The 24,654-nt window shown below is 44.6% G+C and overlaps 1 protein-coding gene across 2 annotated transcripts; it reads right to left on the reverse strand.

The window, feature by feature from the left end:
• Positions 1-455: 455 nt before the first annotated feature.
• Positions 456-22,105, reverse strand: abcb11b (ATP-binding cassette, sub-family B (MDR/TAP), member 11b). 2 transcript variants are annotated; one of them, XM_053874984.1, is made up of 29 exons: positions 21,981-22,105; positions 21,820-21,908; positions 21,719-21,737; positions 19,624-19,653; positions 19,509-19,560; positions 19,174-19,445; positions 18,964-19,051; positions 17,530-17,663; positions 17,282-17,453; positions 17,032-17,156; positions 16,664-16,838; positions 16,319-16,432; positions 16,135-16,245; positions 13,899-14,024; positions 13,375-13,578; positions 11,994-12,164; positions 11,730-11,931; positions 10,969-11,035; positions 10,565-10,685; positions 10,332-10,496; positions 8,400-8,504; positions 8,125-8,286; positions 6,685-6,888; positions 5,911-6,152; positions 4,610-4,766; positions 4,081-4,278; positions 3,722-3,928; positions 2,685-2,831; positions 456-2,449 (listed from the first exon to the last, which is right to left on the reverse strand). In XM_053874984.1, exons 2-29 carry the CDS (start codon positions 21,896-21,898, stop codon positions 2,249-2,251), a joined length of 4,050 nt encoding a protein of 1,349 aa, XP_053730959.1. In that variant the 5' UTR covers positions 21,899-21,908; positions 21,981-22,105; the 3' UTR covers positions 456-2,248. The 2 variants fall into 2 exon arrangements, with proteins under 2 accessions (XP_053730959.1, XP_053730969.1); XM_053874994.1 differs by lacking the exons at positions 18,964-19,051; positions 19,509-19,560; positions 19,624-19,653; ... (1 more) ...; positions 21,820-21,908; positions 21,981-22,105 and having other exon boundaries at positions 19,174-19,286.
• Between the last annotated feature and the right edge of the window lie 2,549 nt (positions 22,106-24,654).

Consider the following 24,654-nt stretch of genomic DNA (forward strand, 5'->3'; position numbering starts at 1 on the left):
CGGCCGTCTGGAACGGATTGTGGTCGAGAACCCAGGTATCACTTTATATGGCTTTTAAATGTGGCTGTAACACTTCAGTGCTCCGGTCAATCATGCTGCCATTTAAACACAAACACACACACACACACGTTTGTGTTCATCTGTGAGAGGACCGCTCATTGCCATAAACCTTTCCCCAGCCTCCCCCATAAAACCTGACCATTGAAAATAAATGGCTAAATTTAAACCCAATTATAATGAGCCACTTATTTTGACATTTTCATGCTAAAATTGAGGTCTGGATTTATGGGGTCAGACTATAAGGTCCCCACAAAGACAAAGTCCTCACAAAGAGGTGCTTTTGTTGAGAACTGATCCTCATAAGTGAGGATATACATGCGCTTGTTGACACTTGATAGACTTGTTGAGACATTTTATTTATCCACTGCGACGAGAGTCCTGTGCAGACGGGACAGAGACAGATCAGCCTCCAGGGAGTAGATATTCAGAGCAGTCACCTCCCTGAGGCGAGGCCTACTGCTCAATATTGTAAACTGTGGATGAGCGCGTCCGTGATGTCCAGAAACACACATTAGAATTCTGCACTATTCGGCCCAAATACCGCTTGAACGGTCTTCCACTGCAGGCTCTTCCAAAGTCTCTCTCGTTCCATTGTTATTCCAGGAACCAGCCGCCATGTAAACACAATACGCCGCGTGCTTCAGCCTCTACCAACTCACCTGCCATTAAAGACCCTCGACGGCCATTTCGCTGGTGATTCCATTTATTCGGCTGATTAGTTGTTCTGTCACGAGTGTGTAGGCGGACGGCCGACGTGATTAACATCTTTATGACTCTCCTGTCTGCTGCGCTGCTGCTTTTGTGCAGGGAAATATTCATCTCTCACATTATCTTCCTACACTTGCCACCGGAGCACAGATTAAATATTCAGTGTGGGTTCAAAAAAAAAAAAAAAAAAGGCACAAATTGTTGTTTTGTTTAAATTTTACAAAGCAGTTTATTTCATTTCTAAATATTTTGTTGTTGAATAACTTTAATAATTACCACTCAATAAAAAAGCGACTACATTAAAATCCATTCTATGAAGCTACTACTTTAGCTTGAGGAAATATTGGGTTAGCATTAGCATAAATCAGCAGGAAGAAATATTGTCTTGCCGCCGTTTGATGTGAGCGCAACAATGCTGCACTTGTTTTGTGTCATTCCTTTTAAAATTTTGAGCTGCATCGCTTAAGGTTTGGGGAATGAAGGAGGCACTTTTCCTTTCCCCTCTTCATCTTTTCAGTTCTCATCTTCACCAAAGCTAATCGCCTGCTGGAAGCCGCTTATTAGCATAACAACATGAAAGCTGTATCAACTTTCTCATCTCGCTCACAGCAAGAAAATGAATTAGCCTCCTCCCCAAAACGATGTCAGCTTCTCTGCCTTCATCTCTAAAAATACAGTTCATTTTCGTACTGGAGGTTTGACTTGTTATTAGCGGTCAAAGCCTGGTGTTTAAGAGAAACACTCAGAGACAAACAACCTTGCAGTATCCAGGAGAGTGTCAATATTGACTTGTTTTTGTGACCATGTCATAAGGTTTTGTTGCCCGTGTGTGTGAGATCCTGGTGAAAGATTGCAGCTTAGTATGTTACTCCAAAACTTAGTCCGTAGTGACTCAATAGCAGGTCACTTTGGGGACCTTCGTCTTCGATGAGAGGTCGAGCACTGCAGTTACTTTCACTCACTCTTACCATTCATTTGACTCTTAAAGGTATTACATGTTTAGATGAAAGGTTTTTCCATTATGACAACATTTCTCTTTAAACTATTTCACATTTCTTTTTAAATTCAGTTGAAAACCACTCATTTCTTTCATATTAATGACTTCTAGGCTCCTGTTACGATTCTGTCGCAAAAACTAAACACACATTTCTTAAACACACCTGCACCACCAACATAATAATGAAGACAACCTTCCTAAATACAAGATACATGACTGAACAACGTTGAAAATGAATGCACTCCAGCAACACCTTTGACAGGAAGTTAATCCTGTTTGTAGATGATCAAATCCATGCGGTGCAGAGATAACAGCCGGTAAATGAAGCTTAAGAACATCAACAAATAGCGTAACGCTGATGAATCTTTTTGCCCCGACTTTGAAACTAGTCATGAATAAAAACAAAACAAACCAGTCGTCATGGTCCTGTTCCCCTAGAATAAATAATCCAACGGTGAATTACTCATCTCTAAATCCAGACAGTTAACTGATGGGTGCTCCTGTGGTGACCAGTTTGTAGTAGGCCCCTTTCAGCCCCATGAGATGGTCATGAGTTCCCTTCTCAATCACGTAGCCCCGCGACATGACGGCAATGATGTCGGAGTTCTGGATAGTGGAGAGACGATGGGCGATGACGATACAGGTGCGTCCCTCTCTGGCTTTGTCCAGCGCCTCCTGCACGGTCTGCAGGTCAAACACAGCACACGCACATAAGAGAGACGACCACACATCATCGGTCTGCCGCAGCTGTGTGCAGCTAAAGCCTGCCCACCGTCACACTAGCTCACCACTCAGACTTTATTCATCTCCAATAACACAGTTCTGGACTGTTGCCTGAAGTGGCAAGTTGCTGCTGTAACTGTGTAATAAACTCAGGTCAGCTGAAAGAAACAGGTCAAGGTGAAAACTGTCTTTGCACCTTTTCACTCTCCGTGTCCAAAGCCGATGTGGCCTCATCCAAGAGCAGGATTTTGGGGTCACGGATGATGGCCCTGGCAATGGCGATGCGTTGCTTTTGGCCACGAGACAGCTGGGAACCCTGCGCACCCACGTTGGTGTCATATTTCTGAGAGGAGGAGCATGAAAACAAAACAAACAAGATTTTGACTTTTTATTACGTCATTCAATAGGTCATTCAATAATCTGTCTTTCTCCCTTTGAGTTGAGTGAGCGAGTACCATAACTCTTCTCCCACTGAGCAACAATATTTCAAACGCTAGAAAAGGTATCTTATCACCAGATGGGCTGATGAGGCTTCATGAAACAGTGACCTTTTAACAGAGGCACGAATCATTTCAATGAAACCTCACATCACTTTTCAGCCAAGAGCCCCATCTGGTGGGCTCTGAAAAGTAGGACACTGTTTCATGAAGCCTCATCAGCCCATCACTACTACTCATATTGATAAAATGGTGCTCTTCCAGTGGCCACACGTCACTCACAAATGTTCATTTCAAACATTCCCAGTTTTGTGTTTCAGACCTGAATGATAACTAAACAACGTCCATTCGGAGAAAGCATGTCGGTTTAGCGTTTAGCAGAGAGAGTCATAGTTCTTCTAGATATGAACGTAGCAGCTCCATGATGTTGAAAGCTTGACCTCCGTATTTCACATCAGCAGAGATGTATATGCAACACTGTTAATTATAACTGTAATACACATCTGTAATACACAACTTTCTCTGCAGATAAAGTCAATCAATATTGTGGCTTCATGCATGCAGGCCTCCATCCTTGTTGTTTGTGGGTTATTATTTTATTTTATTTTATTTGAATTTTATTTTTTTGACTGCACGTTTTTAAATCCAATTCTGAAAACTCTCTTTTTTGTCACAGGAATCTGTCGCTCCTGACAACTTTTTGGCTGTTTTTTTATTGACAGAATTGAGATGGTGGTCGTAATGATACGGCTGGTAATATAATTTTCCGCTGTCCTATTGTTCAATGGCGTCCTACCTCAGGAAGTGACATGACAAAGTCATGCAGCTGCGCTTTCTTGGCAGCGGCGATGACCTCATTCATGCTGATTTCCCGACTGTTGTCCCCGTACTTGATGTTCTGGACGATGCTGCAGTCGAACAGGATGGGCTCCTGGGAGACGATGCCAATCTTGGAGCGCAGAAAGGGCACATTGACCCTCGTGGAGTCATGGCCGTCAATCAGCTAGAGGAAGTATTGATTTAACTGTTAGGTGGAGCGCATTTTCTAGCTAAGGCTGAAAATAGAATGGGATTTAACTGCTTTGGAAGTTTTCTTCTACTAGCAATTGATTCGCCAGTTAAAACATTTTGTCACCAGCAGACTTGTTTGCTCACCACTCGACCCAGGTCCGGATCATAGAACCTCTCCAGCAGCTGAACACTGGTGCTCTTCCCGCAGCCGCTGCTGCCCACGAAGGCCAGAGTCTGCCCGGGTTTCACCGACACGTTGAGCCCATTCAAGACCTGGATGTCAGGGCGTGTGGGGTAGGTGAACTTGCAGTCAATGAACTCCAGTTTCCCTTGGAAGTTTTCCTGAAAACATGCCGGGGAGAGATATCGAGGGTCAAAGGCTGGTCGTTCACAGTCTAAAATAAGCAGGAGGACGTCGGTTTGGACACAGAGAGCATTCAACTGCTGCCTCCAATTTGCCTGGAGTGAAAATGGAGGTGACATGTTTGTTGACTGCTGCAGCTTTTAAAAGGGTCTGTGCTTTGCCAGATAAACTATCTTCAAAAGACAAACAACCTTCCAGTTTCCCACGTAAAACCACCTGCACTGCCGATACAATGCGAGAACAAAGAGGGGAAACATCCAGCACTTGTGTGGCAGCACAGAAAACATCAGATCATCACCCCCCTCTCACCCATTTCTCCCCCTTGGCACTGTAGACACTGATCTTCGGCACGCGGTCCAGCAGCTGGAAGAACCGCGCCGCTGAGATCTTGGCCTTGGCATAGTCAGGGGTGTAGGACGAGGCCCTGCCCAGTGCTGTGCCGCTGGTGACGATGGCTGAGATCACCCTGAGAAATCATTCACATTTAATAAACAACAAATAAGAAGTTGGTCACACTTGAGATTGGGGATCATATATTGACTATTATTAAGCTAATGTCTTGTGTATTAACTGTTAATAATAGGTAATTACAGTGTTGGTTGGAGGGAACGTTCAGTAACCAAAATATAGTCTGGGTTAAAAAGATCAGTACTTTATTATGATGAATTACAGGGTAATATGTTGCTAATACATGGGTGAAAAAATTGTTTATTAGTAGTAATATTTGCCCCCTAACCAAAAAAAAAGGATTTAAATCAGGAGACAAATGGCTTCTGTAGTTGAGTGAGCTGATGAATGGATTCATGGTGAAACGTCTTACAGAGGCATGGAAGAATGAGTGCCTCAACCACTGAAAAGAGGAATAAATACATATTTGAATTTACCCTTTTGGAGTCAACCAAGGCCAAAGGTAACTATTGTCACTGTGCCACAATGTGATTACATTTATATAGATATATATTTTAATATAATCTTTATTTTTTTCTAATCTGTCATGCTGAGTATTTACACAACAAATACAAATTTAGTTATGTATAAACACATCTGCGAAATATGAACCATTCATCAAAACAAACTCCAGAAGTGAAGTAGGAGGTTTGTTTACTCTCCACTACAGTGTATAGAAAAATAAACTTTATATCCAGGCCTTGTGGAATAAATAGCAATGGGTCAATGAGGTGTCATGACACAGTATTGACGGTTAGATGAGGTTTCATGAAACAGTGTCCTGACTTTCAAAGGCCACCAGATGGCACTGTCTCCGGTAAAATGTTGGACTTGAACGACTAATTCAATTCATTTCTAAACCAAAAACACCATCTAGTAGCCTCTGAAAATTAGGACACTGTTTCCACCCTGCAACACTGTTTCATCGCTAGTAATAACAGGTTGTGAAAGACGGACATGTCTAAATGATATTTAAAGATTTAATGTAATGGCCGACAGTTCATGACTGAAAGCCTTCTGGGAAAATGTTTTCAACGGCTGCATTTAAGCGCAGTTTCATGTGTTCTGGAGGTATGAATGAAAGGCTACCTCTTAACAGTTAGTCTGAGCTGCGAAAAGGATCTGTGTTTTATGTTTTATCGAGAGAAAGTCTTGCGTCTCACCGGAAAACCAGGCTAAAGTGAAGCCCTTCCTGCTGCACTAGGTAACCTCCAAACCTGTAGGAGGCAGAGTTGGTGAGGAAGACGATGCACTGCGCGAAACCGTAGCACGCCCCGTACACGTTCGCCTTCTTCAAGGCGGCATTATACGGAGCATCCAGCTGGGCGAAGTACATATTGACAAAGTTCCTCTCCTTCCCAAGACCAGCGATTGTGCGGATGTTGTTCAACGCTTCGCCAGAAATCTACAGCACAGAACGAGGAAATAGAGAAACATTAGCTCATGGCGCCTGTTATGTCATGATAGACATGTGAAACATGTTCAAAGTGACTATTTTAAGGTGTAAAAGAAATTAAGTTTAAACAAAGACGAGTCAGTGAAAGAGTAGCTGGGTGCAGCTGAGCACTGAACTAGAAACAGCGACCTTTGCAGCCTTGTTCAATCTCAGTATCTGGCTTCTTTTGCTTGAAAAAGGCCATGTTCAACAAAAAATTTTGGAATTGAAAATATCTTAATTAAAGCGTGTTATTTTCGGCGTCTGACATTAAACCCGCCTGCAGAGAGGATTACATTTCCATCCAGATGTTGTGGAAACCATCTGCTGCCTATTATTATTCAGTGTGCCTGGAAGAAACCTTTACTGGCTCCTGGAAGACATGTGCCCTCAGGATGGGAGTTAATTTGAGAGTCAATAGCTGTCGGTGATGGGCTGATGTGGGGCTGAACGCTCAGCAGTGGTGAAACAGCGCTGCAGAATAAGAGCAGAGACGTCTGACCCGTCCAGCCGCCTCCATGGCCTGCTTGTCCTGCTTGGCGAAGCCGGTGAGCATCTTGGCCTGGAAGCCTCCTGAGAGGGCGATGAAGGGCAGGAAGCATAGGATGAGGAGGGTGAGCTTCCAGCTGAAGTAGAAGGACATGATGATGGCCACGCCGATGTTGGTCAGAGAGTTGACAATCATGCCGATCTGAGAGCCTGTGGCCTTTGGATGAGAGGAGCGTGGAGTTACCTACCCTGCGTATTGGTCTAGCTCCGTCTGCAAGCCACTGTTTACTCAGTTCTCAGCTTATTTTTATTTATACTTGTAAAATCTATTACCATATTTCATGCAGTTCAAATAAGTTCATATTTCTATCCTTCTTAGGACTGGAGGTTTCCCATTGCCATAACCCTTTCCCCAGCCTCGCACCCTGAACCTAACCATCCAAAACAAATCAATTGTTGATGTCACATCTTTGCTAGCATACAGTTGTCAGACGACTAAACTTGAAGCTAAACATGTTCCATATGATACAGGTTTTGCGGAACAGGTCTGTCATGCCGCATGCAAAACCAGTGAAACAAGGTTTCACCATCAGTCCTGTGTTCTAAAGGTGTCAGCCAATCATGTTGAGAGGGTAACGGATGATCAGAAAGCCCTTGTGCAATAATGCAAGCGCCGCTGAAACAAATCTATACTGCCGTTTCTTTCAGCAAGTTGTTCCTGGAGCCTCAGCGTTTATGGCTTTGATTATAGGTGTGCCACCTTCTGCTGAATCAGTCTATTGTTGCTCAAAGGAAGGACTGCTATTCCTTGTGAGAAAGAGGCTGAAGAGGTCCTACAAAGGTGCGTCACACTCCCAGCAGAGTGCAGCATGAATGGGCTCTAACCAGCGTGGAACCAGGATGAAGGACCTGAAAAACACCAGTCTCAGTGTCCACTGTGAAGATGGGAGTCCGTGTGAGGGGCCTAAGAGCACAGCCTCTGAAGAGAGGCAGAGGTGCTGTTTTAGTGCTGAGAAAAGGAGAAAATTGAAGCAGGGATCTTGAATAATGAAGAATTCCAACTAGCAATGGCGTAGCGTACGCCGTGGACAGCACTTGACTGGAGCCTATTCCCTCCCACAACAGGACCATGGTCCAAACACACCGGCAAACTAAGGATGGATCCTATATCTAGAGGGTGTATGGTGCACAAGGCTGTATTTGCTACAAACAAAGGATGAAATCAAAGTTTGGAGGATAATATGAAACGTGAAATATGATCCTTGTTTCTCGCCTTGTCAGTTCTGTGCGTTTTGCAGCAGATTTGATGTCTAAAAGCCATCGCCAGGCTGTATATGCTTCGTGAAACATTTTGTTTCCCAGCACTTGTGTGCAGGTTTTCTTGCTCAGCCTATTGATTCATGAAGTCTGAACCGAGTCAGTAACTGAAAACAGAGCCCTGGCTGGCACTCACTCCTTGCACTTGCGAGGCGTCTGTTGCCAGACGTGTAGTCAGCGCTCCTGGACTGTTCCTGTGGTCGTCAAACCAGCCGATCTCTTGGCCCAGCATGGCGTGGAAGCCCAGTCGCCGTAACCTGCGGGTCAACAGCTCCCCAGACTTGGAAAAGGAGTAGCCCTGACAACGCACAAGCAAAAGATGAGGCTTCCAGAAAGCCGCCGATTACTTCAACAACTCTGCTGCAAACAGATACATCTGCGCTTTGAAATGAGGCTGTTTGATATTTTCACCTGCAGCATCTGCGTGAAGAAAGACACCACGCCAACCATAACGAAGAACAAACAGATGCCGTCAATCTCTTTTCTCTGACGCTCGGGATCAGGGATGGAGAACGTCTGAACAACAAACATTTGAAAAGATGTCAGTCTGAGACAGAACTTCATGTCAGAGTGTGTGTCATACTGCACGCTTCATTCAAACAAATCCTGATATGCACGTTCACATATGTGCACAGGAGGGTCTGTAGAATCTGTTGCTGCTGCAGGGAAGCTTTGCTCTCTTGGATGTTCAAGTCTGTTTCGCTCACCAGTTCCTTCAATGATCATTTTAACAGAATTCAGATTTAGATTCGTAGTCAGATTTAGTTATGAAGAACAGGCTCAACGTTTCCACACCTACTTTGAGAACACAGCTGATAAACTGATTTCAAGGTGAACAGTAGTTGACTAGTCTGCCTCAAAAAACTGCCTCACACAGTGCGTTTTATTATTTTATTGTAAGGCTTCTGCCAATATTATTTTATCTGTTTGATGAGATACTTTTTGGACATTATTTGTCAAATATAATTGAGGCCACAGGATGCTAATCTTTCAAAATATTTTGCTCAAAACCCAGGAGAAAATGATGAAGAAAGTCGGTGGAGCTTGTGATTCAGGATGGGGCAACATTGCAACTTGTAGCACGTGGGCCATTGGTGGCCCTCAGTATGCAGTTTTGCAGCCGGTGTGGCCCCCACATGAAACCCACTTTGTTCTAAATAAGTATTTTGTATAGAGAACTGCATCAGTGTATTGGATGACATTTCGGCTTTACCTTGGAATCCTGTACTAAAATGCAAAGTGCAGATACTGCATGAATTTTGAAGTATGTAGCTATCAGATTTGCTTACGGTTCCACTGTTACCATTGAGTTTCTAGCTACAATACCTTATGTGGCAGGGGACAATGACATCAGACATCTTCCTGGTTTGGAAGAACATGTTCTTACTGTTGGACATAATCTGGTGCTTGTGGTCTTTATTAAATGGGCTCACACTGACATGAAGTGTATTTGCTAGTGACGGTTGGTTGAGGTCTCATGAAACAGTGTTGCAGGGTGGATGAAACAGTGTCCTAATTTTCAGACGCCTCTAGATGGCGCTCTTGGTTTAGAAATGATGTGAGGTTTCAGTGAATTGCAGGTTCAAGTCCAAACATTTTACAGCAGACACCGCCAACTGCTGGACTCTGAAAATCAGGACACTGTGTCATGAAGCCTCATCTACCCTTCATTTAAGTCAGAGATCTTTGGGCCACAGGATCCAGAAGGTTTTCTGGAACGCCATCAAAATGCAACGCTATCTTCCTTGTCTCAATAATGAACATGACACTCTAGCAACTTCCATTGAAACCTGTTGATAATATCACGGGTTATTTTGTTAACACGGAGACAGAAAAACCACCGGCAAAAACAAAAGCCCCATGGCAGCGTTAATCACCCATCACAGAGCAAAACAAAAGGAAATACAGACAATTCATCTCCTGCTTATTTGCCAGTGCTCACAACCTCCAGATATAATTAAATATCGTGTTGAATATTAATGTTCTACATGGATAATTTGAGGTAATTTGTTGTGATGATTTTGATCAGTAAACTCATGACCTCCATGTGGGGAGAGAGAGAGAGAGACGTCTTTTCTATTCCAGCTCTATTTGTGCCTTTGAGCTCAACTTTTGTGTTGCGCAAAAGCAAGCATCTTGAGGGCCTCTGACTGAATGGGAAACATTTGGAAATGAAATTACCCGCAACATCCCCTCAGCAGATGAGTGATGATAAATGAAAATTGAATTAAAAAGTAAAAACCAAACACTTCTGGACGCCACATTTCTATGGTCACAAACTGGAAGGAATCGAATTCCTCAGGCTCAGATTAGATTGACGGATACGATGTTTCGTGGCCTCACCGCCAGGATCTGACTGAAGAGCAGCGAGTAAACAGGGTTGACGCCTCCATTCACAGCAGCCCCCAGCGATCCGATCAGCATGTAAGGCCACTCGGGTGTGTTGTACTTGAGGATCCTGGCCACTGGTGCCGGCTCCACTGCATCCTCCTCCTCCTCTTCTGGGACCTTAGTCCAAGATATCCTCAGTAAATAAATCATGTTTGAGGAGTGGTCGGTCAAAAGAGCCCACTCACCTTTGCCTCATCTGTCTTAGACGACGAATATGCCCTCCCTTTTATTTCCCCCACAATATCCACTGATGGCTCGGGAATCAGGTTGGACATTTGGGATCGGGATCGCTGACGGATTGAAGCTCTGCCAAGGCAAGAAAAACAACTGAGTGTATCTGTACAACTGAGGACTTCAATGGGGAAAGATCAGAGTGGCTGAGAAATGTCAGCGCGTCTGCAGCAGAGACTCTGAAATGCCACAGAGGACTGGTCCCTTCAGCTTCTCCAGTGACACTGGGTTTCGTCAACAAGATGACGCGTGGAATAATCCAATTTTGATGCACAATGCGGATCACGTTAATTATACACAAGTAAGTAAATTAGTGAGAGGAAGGCCGCAGGCGACCGGTTGAGTGTTGGTGTAATACCTCAAACTGGCACGGTAGCTGCCGGCTCTGGAGAGACTCCGCTTCTCTGACTCGTCTTCATCAGCCACTGGTGCAGGAATGGAGGGTGAGAGCTGCTTAAGTGAACATTTGTGGACGGAATATGTAGAGCGCTGTATTTCTAAAGCCTTAAAAATGAGCTTTATTGTTGGCTGAGTCCGGCTTTTCACTTCATTTACTGGTTCTCAGCCGTCCAAGTGTGACCCCTGCAAGAGCTTCAGATGTGGCCTGCATATTTATCTGCCTGAAAAAAGATGAACCCTGCCTGATGTAGAGAACGGTGCAAGATAATAAAGGGAAAAGAAGACACTGTTCAAATCTCTGAGCCCTTCATTTCAATTATTTAAGGGAATACCGTTTTATTTGACCTATATTATCTTCAATAAGAAAATAGCACAAGATGAGTAGAATGAAATGTCACCTGTGGGTTGATGAGGCTTTGGCAAACAGTGTCCTTGTTTTCAGAGGCCACCAGGCGGCGCTCTCTGCTCTAAAATATTTGGATTTGCACAACCATTTTAATGAAACCTCACATCAATTTTTATACCAAGAGCGCCATCTGGTGTCCTCTGAAAACAAGGGCGCTCTTTCTAGCACTACTTATCACACTGTTTTCCAAGTGACTTGTTTTGCCCTCCTATGAAATAAAGATGACCTGTTCGTTCGACACAGTTAAACAGTCCAAGTAAAAAGTTACAGTAGTGACCAGACCAGGTTTTCTCCTCATCCTCTGGGGAACCTACTTAGTCGAGCTTTCTCGTTGAGAGCTTTGTCTCCTTGAGTTTGCAGCGTGACCAGGGTGAAGTAGACGCCCTTCCTCTCCAACAGCTCGTGGTGTTTGCCCCTCTCAACCGCCCGGCCGTGCTCAAAGCCCACGATCACGTCCGCGTTCTTGATGGTGGACAGTCGGTGAGCGATGGAGATGGTGGTGCGACCCATACGAACCTGTTGGGTCAGCAGAATCAGTGCGTTCCAGTTGGACGAAAGAATCTTACTTAGAAACGTACTTTGTCCAGCGCTTCTTGCACCACAGCTTCGCTCTCATTGTCCAGGGCAGACGTCGCCATGTCGAGCAGCAGGATACGAGGGTTCCTGACCAGAGCGCGGGCAATTGCTATCCGCTGTTTTTGACCGCCGCTCATTTGACCGCCGCCCTCGCCGACTAAGGTGTCAAATTTCTGTGACAAAAGAAAAATCATGGTTGCAGGTTCAGATACTCATTCAGTGTTTGATAGAAGAGCTTCATGAGACGCTAAACACAAGGAGAAACTCTCAGCTGCTGCATCATCATTTTTTTTTAAACTTCGGATACACAGATGCCACAAAAACACGACTCATCCTAAATCATGTCATCATGTTATTTTATCAGGGCAGCATGAGCATTCAATGCATATAGTGAAGGGCATCCGTTTGTTTTGAGACGATGGAAAAACAAAAGCTCTTAGCAAAAGTGGCTTTTGAGAAGTGATAAAGATAATTATTATCATGGTTTTTACTTTAGCCAGCTATAAAAGCATCTGGCTTATTCCATTCTTAAGGGAAATATCACTGTTTTTTATACTCCTGTAAATATCTATCCTTTCTCCAGAATCCCTCTTTAGTGAGACTTACTTTATGTCATTTTTTTTTTGTCGGAACATTTTTTTGGATGGAGTGTGGAAAAAAATGTATATATGGAGCATACAAATAGTTTCTTCTTGCTTTCATCCTGATGTCTCTGCTCCCAGATCCAACTTAAATTTGACACGTGTGGTATCAAATATTCAAATGTGCTTACAAATAACTTATTATGGAGCCTCAGGTCCCACCCTAATATGAACATATATCAGCGGCTATGCTTTGTATTTGTGTGCTCTGCTTCAGCAGACTAGATAAATCCTCCTAAGTACTGTGTCAAGCTGAGAAAGTTGGTGATAAAAAAATAGTCTTTTCAAATGAGGATGAAAAATGCACTCTCTGAGGCAGAGTTGCCGTCCTTCAGCGAGGCACTAGCTGCACACATGCAGGCTGTTTGCATGTACTTTCCAACACATGTTTAATAAACCTGAGCCCTTTTCTGCGGGAGGTGCAGCTGGCTCTACACCAGCTCTGTTTACTTCCCGGGCATCACAAGGGAGCATCCTAAAGAAGAAGATATTGCCAGTGACGAGCCACAGAAACTTTCAAAAAGGAAAGTGGTTGACAGGAAACGTGAGCTGGGTGAAGAAGCCCGACCGAGGAATATAGAGACGGAGATTGTAAATAAGTTATCGAGTGCTATCCGCCCGATGGTCTGGATTTTCTTTCCCCACGTCAAAATAGCAAGAACCCTACTACGGCCGACAGAAGCTCAGCTGTGTGGTGTTCTTGTGCTGTATTTAAGAAGTCGATATGGTGTGCTTTTCTGACCTGAGGCAGGTCCATGATGAAGTTGTACGCATTAGCCTCTTTGGTTGCCGTGATGATGTCGTCCATTGTAACTGCGGGACGACCGTAGCGGATGTTCTCTGCGATGGTGGTGGCGAACAGAACCGGTTCCTGCTCCACGATGCCGATCAGTGAGCGGAGCCACTGGATGTTGAGCCCCCGGATGTCATGACCGTCCAGGGTCACCTGAGAACGCAGAGCGTTGCCTGATGGATGATGCTATTAAAGGCACTTAGGCACAAATGAAAATTGCGGCATTTTCACGTGTAAGGTTGTTTTTCTGGCTCGTAACCTTCGCTGGGAAGATAAGAGTCTCTTTTCATCTCTTAGAGAAGAAAGCAGAGGCCTGTAATTTTGGTGAAAGTGAAAAATGAGACTGTTCGGTCCAATCAACTGAGCAATGAAACACATTATCATTGACTTCTCCCTTCGGGGGATTGGTTTTTAGAACAAGAGAGATGAGGGAAAAGTGGAGGAGAATGTTTACAGAAGAGTCACAGGCTCACCATTCCCTCTTTGGGGTCGTAAAAGCGCTGTATGAGCTGGACCGCTGTGCTTTTCCCAGCGCCGCTCGGTCCAACAAATGCTGTGGTCTCACCCGACTTCACTGCAACACTGAGCTGATCCAGGATCTGAGCACAAGGCCAAAGAGACAAGGTCAGAGGTCACACATTTTGCTCTTCGTCACATGAGATTACTAGTGATGGGTAGATGAGGTGTCATGAAGCAGTTGTTGCAGGGTTGATGAAACAGTGTGCTGGTTTTCAGTGGCCACTAGATGGTGCTCTTGGTTTAGAAACGATGTAAGGTTGTTCAAGTCCAAACATTTTACAGCAGACAGTGCCATCTGGTGGCCTCTGAAAATCAGGACATTGTGTCATGAAACCTCATCTACCCATCAGTACTGTGTCATGAAACCTGATCTACGCGTCATATTGCCATGGCGCTCTTGGTTTTAAAATGATGTTAGGTGTCATTGAAATGGTTGTTCAAATGCAAAGACTTTACAGTGCCATCTAGTGGATTCTGGAAATAATGACACTGTTTCATGAAGCCTCATCAACCCATCACTAAAGTGTAATTCTACATGGTCAAATGCAGATCCAGCAAAAACAATTTATGAGGCCCATTGGAACTTTTAACTACAGTTATAGTTGGCTTACAGTTAAATTCAGTACTAAATGAAAGAAAGATTACCTTATACACAAAGCATGCTGGGATCATAAATGTCAACAATTCATCTGGGAAAGTGCTGTACGTTGCAAATGAATGGAACTTTTTTAATTTGCTTCTTGCCTTCAATTCACCACGTGGCGCACATTTCCGTGAAAAGGAAGGACACAGGCGGGTAATGCATGACTGGTGCTCATTGATTTGAAAAGACAGGGATGTGTTCAAATATTTACAAAAAACAGTCGTTTTTGCCGCATGCTTGTTCATTCAGCGCACCCCCATCCGTGGAGTGGCGCGTCCACATTTTACCCTTTCCCCGCAAAATACCCATTTCTTCTTCAATTAGTAAAACTCTGTGTTAAACATTTATTGTAGCAAATGAATCTTTGAGAAGCCGAAGTGCAAATGTCTTCATAAACGAATCTGAATTTTTGCTAATACTTCCAAAGTAGTTTTATGATAAATGCCGATGGTGCTCAGCGATTACATAATGCATCAGTTTGGCTGCGCTAGATTCACTGAAGTGCTCACAGAGTCATCCAGCAGGACTGAGCCTCATCTGAGGATCGGTTACTTAAAAAACACTATTTCAAAGGAATTTGTTTCACTGCAGTGGACTTGATTTAAATTCCACTGCATGACTTGACACAACCTTGGCATTACTTTCACCAAAACAAAAATAAAGATTTGGTGTCCTAGCAAGAGCTGATCTGATACAGCTGAGTAACTAACTGACTAACTAAACAGCTACCGGTGATTGGTGGATGAGGCATCATGAAACACTGTTGCAGGGTTGATGAACGAGTGTCCTGACTTTCAGAGGGCACTAGATGGCGCTCTTGGTTTAGAAGTGATGTGAAGTTTCATTCAATTTGCTTCATGACACAGTATTGAAAGGTTGATGAGGCTTCATGAAACAGTGTCCTGATCTTCAGAGGCCACCAGATGGCACTGTCTGCTGTAAATTGTTTGGACTTGACCAACTCGTTCAATGCAACCTCACGTCTTTTCTAAACCTAGAGCGCCATCTAGTGGCCAATGAAAATGAGGACACCGTTTCATGATACCTCATCTCGCCATCACCACTAGTTCCACCACAAGTCTAAATGATCGAGCTCCTCATGAGGCATTCCATTGGTCCTGAATTAGACTTGAATCATCCTTGAGCTACGTGTCGACCACCTTAAAAACCCAAGACTCAGCCCTCACACACGCGACCTCAGCCCGCTCTGACGGCGAGCGCATCCTTGGGGTTGAAATCTATCCCTCCTTTGTGTGACGTGTTTAAAATCCCCATGAAGAGCTGTGATTAAGATGCTCATCTTCAGTGTGAGAGAGCTGTCGAGAGTTTCCTAAAACCTTCCCTGCAGGACTGAAACAATTCCTTTTCTGCCATTTACTTTCCATTCAGATGGGGCTTGGGCCGATGCCCACTACATTGGAAACAATGCAGAGGACGCCACAGCCCGTGACAGATGGGAAGAGATGGCTGTTGCAGGGCAGCAGAAGCGACTCAACCCTTGTAGGTTTTGCTAGCAAAACTACTGACTGGTATGAAACAGACAGTACCTTGACTTCCGGTCTGGATGGGTAGTGGAACGTCACGTTGTGAAACTCAATATCTCCTTTCACCCTGTCAAGCGTGTATCCGGCCTCGGACATGCAGTCGATCTCTGGCTCCTGGAGGCATTAATACAAAGGATTGCAGCTGCGACAGCTGTCGTACGCGTGAAGCGGCCTTGAGCGTTCTCACTTTGTCGATGGTTTCAAAGATGGAAGTGGCAGCGCCTCGTCCCGCAGCAAACGCCTCCAGACAAGGTGACGCCTGGCCCAAATTCATGGCTGCGATGAGAACACCGAAGAAGACCTGAGGAGGTCAGGCAGCACAGCAATAGTTTCAAAATCACATTTTCCTCTCTCGCAAGGTCTTTCAAGAGAGTTTGCAGGACCCAGTGAACTTCCATTAGAAGTGAAACTAATCAGAATAAACATGCGTTTCTATGGCTGCAGGCATAAACAGCCAATTAAAAAGTTCTGTCATGAAGCAGGGCACCTTTGACCTTCCTGCGTGGGCGCCAGTCGGCTGTGAGCGCGTTACCTGCAGCAGCGTTCCCGGTGTGTATTCCTCCGTGTCGACCACGAGTGTGGAGCCGTACCAGAAGGCCAGGCCGTAGCACAGGAAGATGATCAGCCACAAGTAGCCGGTGAAGAAACCCATGATCAAACCCTTCCTGATGCCCCAGGTCTGCGCTGAGATCAGATTCCTGTCGTATCTGTGGAGAACGTCGTGTCGAGAGTGATGAGCCTGGCTTTTTGTGGTGAGCAGATAGCGGTGGGTTTTGTTTGTTGCAATGAAAAGTTACATTTTTGTTGACAGATTTATCTACACCAGCCATTGGGGTGAAGAAAAGATCTCTATCGGATTTGACTCTTTCCTGATTCCTTTGCTCACATGACTTTACATACCTTTGCACTTCTTTCAGCTCCCCGCCAAACGCTGCCACGGTGCGGATGGACGACAAAACCTCATCAGCCACGGCTCCAGCTTTGGCGTAGGCCTGTAGCTCCTTCCCCGTCATTTTAGCTACAAACTACCAAAGGCAGGGTGACCCACATCACTCATACTGTCACTGCTCTCCTCTGAAATGACTATTGTTCAAATGAATCTCTCAATGTTTCCAGCTGCCCAGTGTCTGACCTCGGAAACATGACTCACCAGCGCCATCAGACCCGCTCCGAGTCCGATCATGGGGCTCGCTGCCACGATGACCAGCGTCAGCTTCCATCCCTTCACGAAGCCGATACAGAAGCCGCACACAAACGTGGTGAAGCGCTGGAGGAAGATGGCCACCTGATCTGCAATGGCGTCGTTGATCTTGTTGATGTCACTGACAGACAAAAAAAGCATTGTCAGACCCTTTGTCCCAAGAGAACAGACTTTCAGACTAACTGGCTCCCACTCACTCGGACATGCGAGTGTTGAGCTCTCCGACTGAGGTGCAATCGAACCAGCCGATCTCCATCCTCATCACTTTGCTGAAGTAGGCTTTTCTGATGACCTGGACCTGCCGAGCCGCCGCCGTCACCCACAGAGAGATCTGACCACATTTACCCCTGGTGTTAAACCCTCGGTGGACAGGAATATTCACATCGCAACAAGCTAGTCGTGGCTCATAAATGAGGCATCGTGACACAGTACTGCGGGCTCGATGAAACGGTGTCCTGATTTTCAGAGGCCACTAGATGGCGCTCTTGCTTTAGAAATCATGTGAGGTTCCATTGAATTTGCTGTTCAAGTCATTTTACGGCAGACAGCGCCATCTTGTGGCCGCTGCTCCCTGAAGCCCAAGGCCGTTTCTTGCTATAGGCGATCTAGGCGAATGCCTGGGACCCCGCAGCCACCAGGGGGCTCCAAAGCTGCATGTTCAGCAACGTAAGAGGCGAACTGAAATGACCGTGGTTACGTCTTTATTACACCTATTATATGCTTACAAATAAACATTGGCTATAGATAAAACTAAATTAAATAAGCTGTGTTCAAGACAGGAAGGATTAACCGCTCCCATTCATTCCCGTCAGCAAGAGGATGAGAAAAAGACAAACGCAATAATGTCATCAAAACGCAGATACCCCAGCGGTGCAAAAACACAGAAGCAGTAAACAACTGATGGAGGAAAACAGGAAAGGGATAAAGGTAAGATGACGTGGGCTGGAGAGGTGGAGGTGAAATGACTTTTTTTGTCACCCCCAAGTTTGTTGATCTGTCCTGCTAGCGGTTAGCGTCGGATAAATGTCAGCTGACTGGATAATATTTCATGATGAACTACGTCATGGACTCAGCTGTTTTGTATGTTTTATGAAAGTTAGCTTGTCCTGCCAAGAGAATGACTCCAGACCAGACCAGTTTATTCAGATCCTAACAGGGAGGGGAGCTTGTTGTTGTGGTCAGCGCTCAGTTATTGATCAGTGCAAGTTGTCTCTCACTCAAACTTACTTATGCTGAATTCGCTAAGCTTAGCATGTTATTTATAAGCCCCTAAATAAAAGTCTAACACTGTTTTTTGTATTATGATGTTCCTTCATGCCCCCCATCTAGCTAGAAAGGGCCCTGCAGTAGAGGCACCTGTTGGACGTTGAATGTTTGACATGGAGGTAGGAGGTAGAAGAAGAGAACCGCTAGACTTGTGGATGTGATAAATGAAGAAATGGAGAGGCAGGGTTGCGTTGGGAGGAAGCGCTAAAGAGATTAAGGGGAGGAGGTCGACTTGCTGGGGCAACGACTGATGGGAAAATGCCAGAAGAGAAAGACGGAATTAATAAAATTACAGCGGTAATGAAAAGACTTCACATAATTTGAGACACACATGGAAACCATCTGGACTGTCTGGTGACTCTGACCTGAAAGTATCCCAGCAGGAATACAGCCGCTCCAATTCCGACGTAATAGAAGGCAAATTGGGTCATTTCATATTCAATGTCAAGAATCCTAAAAGTCAGCAGGCAGGGATGAATGATTCATGAGCGCACGGATCCACAGTTTTTAGATGACATTTAACATTGAACTGGATTGTAAGAGACCACCTCATGCATTCTTCAGCAGCCACTTACCCACACGGCCTGCCCGACTCCTCGCCGGCGGAGTGGTTCACAGGTGCCGGCGTGGTCCACCCAGCGGTGATGTTCTGCTTCACCCGGATGGTGTTGTTCACGCACTCCTTCATGGGGTCGCTCAGCTCAATGAGCTCGATGTCGTACTCGATGAAGGTGTCGGTGAGCAGGCCGAACACCAGCAGCATGAGCGGCTGGGCCGAACCGTGCAGGATGGCGCACAGACTCCCCACCAGCATCATCACCACCTCTTTGGTTGAGGCGAAGCGGAACTAAGGCCACAAGAACAGCACTGATAAGATGAAAAATAGGAACCGAGGTCAGGCGTTATTCACCAGCTGAAAGAAGCCCACTCTGATGGCAGGCAGCTCTTCTTTCCCCTGAGCCCTGTTTATTTGAGAACACAATTAGAAGAAGCCCCATTGTCACGTTGGATCAGATCAAACTCACTTCTCATCCTCTTTCGTTCTTGTCATGCTCCTGCGTGGAAGAGGAGAGTGAATTAACATGGCTGCTCAACAGCCCTCAAATCGTACGCCACTTAAGCGGGCTTACGACCGAAAGCATGGTTTCACACGCCGCTTAGAGCTGACACTCATTAATCTGTTGTTTTTCTTTTCTTGCTGAATTATGCTACACACCGACTGCGAAATCCACCTTTCATTCCTATTTGGTTTTCGTTTTCTATTGAGACTTCACTGTTGACATACACAAGCCGTTTCAATAGTGAGGTACAGATGAGGTTTCATGAAACAGTGTCCTGATTCTCAGAGGCCACCAGATGGCACTGTCTGCTGTAAAATGTTTGGACTTCAACTACTAAGTCAATGAAGCCGCTAGAGCCCCTTTGAGTGACCTCTAAAAAAAATGATGACACTGTTTCACCAACCTTGTCATACTGTATCTACCCATCACTACATTTCAATAGTATCGTTTCAATGCTTCCTGTGTTTTGCTTATTAATAAAACCCAATGTTATTTTTAATAGACAACATGTCTCAGCTTCTTGTGGCTTTTCTGTTCAACAGAACCAGATTGAAAATTTCCAGCCTTAAAGATCTGTTCAGCTCATGGGACACAGATGCACTGACCAATAGGAATATGACTTAAGAGTCTAATAGTCATTGTTCTAAAAACGTGATAATAACAGAGTTTTTAACAATGTTTAAGTCAAAGTTAGTTAGTTTTAACAGTCAAATTTAAGCGTGACACTGGTCGACTGCTCCTTCACTGAAAGTGTATAATGGCAGTTAATGCTACCTTACTGTACTTTTTGATCTTTAGTTACTGACGGGTCCATTTTTCATTTGTCAAGTTCCATTTTCTCTCTCAAATTACCACTAACATTGACTTGGTCACCTCTCTGTCTTTAATGTGTTCACACTATGCATAAACGGTCATGTTTCCCGCTGAGGAGAAGTAGGAGCAGTGACTCTTTGGTTCACGTGTTGCCATGGCGAACGGTCTAACCTGCGCTCTATTGCATGAGTTGTAACGTAAACTAACTCCTGTTGTGAAACTGAAAAAATGTGCATCCAGTTTTCTCGCAGGCTTTTTGAAAGGGGCTTCAGATGTCTTGAGTATTTTCTCTTGCCAGGCTAACCCGGACAAGGCAGGGCAGTAAATGGAGACTATTCATCCTGATGTACATCATGAATATAAAACTTCATTACAACAGCTGCAAATCAAGTCCAAGAGAATTTGGAACATTCTGCATTTAGTGGAATTTTATTCACTTATTTTAAATTAATGTATAAATGTATTTTACACAATAAAACAATTTAGTAGCATGTATATTTGGAGAAGACACTTTGACATTTAAACCTACGACTATGTACTTATGCATATGATTATTAGCAGGTTATTAGCCTGTTATTAGCTATTATAAAGCATTTATTAGTGTATTCAGCGGTGTGACCATATTCCACCACAGCATGAAGTCTGAGTTCAACCTAAACGCCTGAAGTACTGATTATTAATCACAGTAAATAAAGAGGTATTTAGTTTATTGCGAGTATGTGTTCCATAATGTAGACATTATCAACAAGTCTTCATAAAAATTCTGTCGTTTTTTTTTTATGACTGACTTTGATCTGAAGTCAACGCTGAATAGATGGAGAAAATGGACTCTTTGTTGAATTCTTGTTGGTGTAATAATACAGTATGTAATGCTCCCTCTTACTGCTGCGTGTTTTGAGTTCAGTTGTAGTTCTTCTTCTGTGTTCTTTTATGTCTTCAGTACAATGTAACATAGACAGGTGATGACCACTACTTTCTACATCTGCCAAAGCTGCTTCATTCACAACACGGCCTCTGGTTGAAACGCTGCAGGCTGTGCTTTCCAAATGAACTCAGACTTGAGTCACGCTTTTGAGTGCGAGTAAAGGCAGAAAGATCACTTTGGGCATAACAAGTCTCCATTGAGCTCCTGAGAGAAAACAAAATCCACACTCTTAAGTTCCAGCTCTGCTGGTGTGAAGGCGCCAGCCACCTCTCCAGAGCTGCTTCATTAATGAAGAGTCATGAGAGCGGTGTTAATACTCACATGTAAGACCCCGCTGGTCCTGCAGATCAAAGGGAAATGAAAAGTGACATGAAAGGAGCTGGTGGTGCGTCATGTCTAAATAAAAGGGAATAGCATGTTACCCTCCTCCGACGCCTCATAGCTGTGGTTCTCCTGCCCCAGTTTTTTAATGCTCTGCAGCCTCACTGATCCTGTCGGCATGTTGGCTCATCTGGGAAAAGTCAAAAGGGGAAATTCACAGACAAAAATCCCCTCTGTGGCTGAAGTATCTTCTCCAACTCACTCGTTTATCTTTGGAGAAGTCAAGATCCTCAGTGAGCGCTCAGATGCAGAAGCCGCGCCGTAACATCCAGCAGCGCTTCTTGTTTTGTGATTCCTCCTCACGGGTGCACGTGCTCTTATCGAGTAGTTTGTACTCAGAGCCCGAGTGTTTGTTTTGAGGGTAAGTGTCCTGTCGGTTTAGGGCACTGACCTCGAGGAGCAAACAGCTCACCTGCGAAAGAATTTTAGTGACATCCCCCCTTTTTTTCCAACAAGCCTCGGTGTGATTGAACTTTATGTCATCTCTTTTTGGCTCCAGGCAACTTTCCTCTTGATCCTTCCACGACAGAATTGCTGCAGGACCTTTTGGCTAGAGCTCTACACTGCAGACCCACATTGAACCACAGCTTCATTCAGATGGAGAGGTTTAAAGGTCACAATAATCCAAGGGGCTCTGCTAACAGTGTCCCTGTTAGCAGAACCCCTGTCATGTCGGGGTCTCCCCGACAAACAAGCAGGAGCTAGTGTCCTTGAATCCATGAGGGTCCACTTTGTCAATCTGTGCTTCTCCAGCCTTCGGTCCACCAGCACCACTCATAAGGAAGACATGGCTAGACCCTGCCACCGCCAGAGATAAAGACCATCGGCAGCTGAAGGATAAAGGCACTACTTTGACTCATATCTTAAGGCCTCTGTTATGGGAAAAAAATATTTTTCATTATTTACTTGAATATTGTTCTCAGAGTCGTGGTGTCTGTTGATGGTTTGTTGTTAACACTGTCTCTATGATGATCTTCTGTGAACATGGGAACCATCTGCTGGGTGGCAGAAAGGAACTAGGGAGGGCAGGATGGGTGTCAGAGGAATCAGAGCCTCACTGGATGCTGTGCGCATGGGCTCTGAGGACTGCTCTCCAGTCGTACAATTGTTTTTCAATGAATGTCTTGCTTTGCTTAAACTCATCCAGATTTCAGTTATTGCAGTTTTGCCACCACAACTCAACGTGGCCCTGCTGCAACTGTCTAATAAAATAACAAGCATAATATTAAACACCTTCTTAAGATGGGTAGTGTCAAAAGGAGTTTTGCCACTTTCACCTTATTCTGGTCAATTTGCCGTTCATCCACCATGCGCTGCAAATCGCTCGCTGTGTCAATGAGATGGGATTTCTGAACCTGTGAGGTCCTTTTCCTGTCTCTTCAAGAGACGTTCAAGCGGCTGGCTCATTGTTGTGGCTTGTTCCAGAATGGGAGGACAGTTTCATAATGATGTGTAGATGACGTTTCATGACACGGTGCCCTGGTTTTCGGAGGCCACCAGATGGCGCTGTGCAACCAGCTTAGGAGGAAAAACCTGAAACATACACAAACACAGAAGAGGAGAACAGAAACCTAAGGAGAATAATGTCAACACTTAGGGCCAGAATTGGGGAATACACCCAAGGAGGTTCAAAAACACAGTCATGGTAAAAAAAAAAAGACAACAAAAGCTCAAACAATGGCGAAAGCAGCAAAGAAGACAAGGCGATCAAGATCAAGAGATCAAGCCAGCGTCGGGAGATGGACGATCTGACAGCAGAGACTGGAACCAGGAAGCTTGTAAAGGCTCGCAGGTGTACTGATGAGGTGGGGGCTTTCAGCTGGGTGTCTTCATCTGTCAAGTAAGACAAAGGGAGGACACAGGAAATGCAACAACAAAATAAAAGCACATACACAACAGGAAGAGGGGGTTCAAAGAATCTCACAGGAAGGTGACCTTTGATATAACTGCTGAGGGTGGTGGTGGGGGGGTCATCATAGAAACGAAACACTGAAAATTGTTCTCATTAAGTTCACAGACTTTGTCTAATCTGTGAGAAGAAAGGAGTGTAGCGCTCATCGATCATGATTTCTGGATTTCTCATGTCTTTAAACTGCTCATTCGTAGTCACCGTTTGAGCGAACAGAAGAAGTGCAGTTGCCATTAATGCACTTCCGCTATGATTAATTCAAGTCAACCGAGTCTTTCTGCATTTCCTGTCAGGGACTGCCACTGATGTCAGCCTCCTACACTGTAACCTGTCTTGAGCATCCTTCTAGTCACATCTGCCCTCTTAACGCGAGTGATGTGTAGATGAGGCTTCACGAAACAGTGTCCTGATTTCAGGGGCCACCAGATGGCACTGTAAAATGTATGGACTTGAACAACTCATTCAATGAAACCTCAAAACATTCGGAAAATGAGCACACTGTTTCATCAATCCTGCAACACTGTTTCACGATACCTCATCTACCCATCACTAGTTCTAACTTCCATGAGCATATTCTTAATAGTTGTCTTCCTCTACTTGTTCCTAACTTGTTCCCCGTCTCTCCACACATTGAAACCTGCTCTCCAGCCTAAATTTCTCTCCAAACCTTTCTACATGAATGAAATCAATGAAATCACAAGCATCTTCAACTATGACTCTTTTTGACTCTGCTTCCTGTCGTTGTGTCAGAACTAGTGTCTCTAAACCATTCCTGTCCACAACTGTCCTTTTGAGCTCCCTTTCCACTCTAGCTGCCACTCTGTGGTCAAAGCATATCCCACATGCTTTTTCTCTGTGATGTGTTTGGTCTTGAGTTATACATTTCTTATCATCACATGGTTGGGATGTATGACTTATGATTTGGAGTGATTCTCAGTCTGTCTCCAGAAATGGTTGTAATGTCCTC

Source organism: Synchiropus splendidus, chromosome 1 (assembly GCF_027744825.2).
Source record: "Synchiropus splendidus isolate RoL2022-P1 chromosome 1, RoL_Sspl_1.0, whole genome shotgun sequence".
In the NCBI taxonomy this organism is placed as follows: Eukaryota; Metazoa; Chordata; class Actinopteri; order Syngnathiformes; family Callionymidae; genus Synchiropus; species Synchiropus splendidus.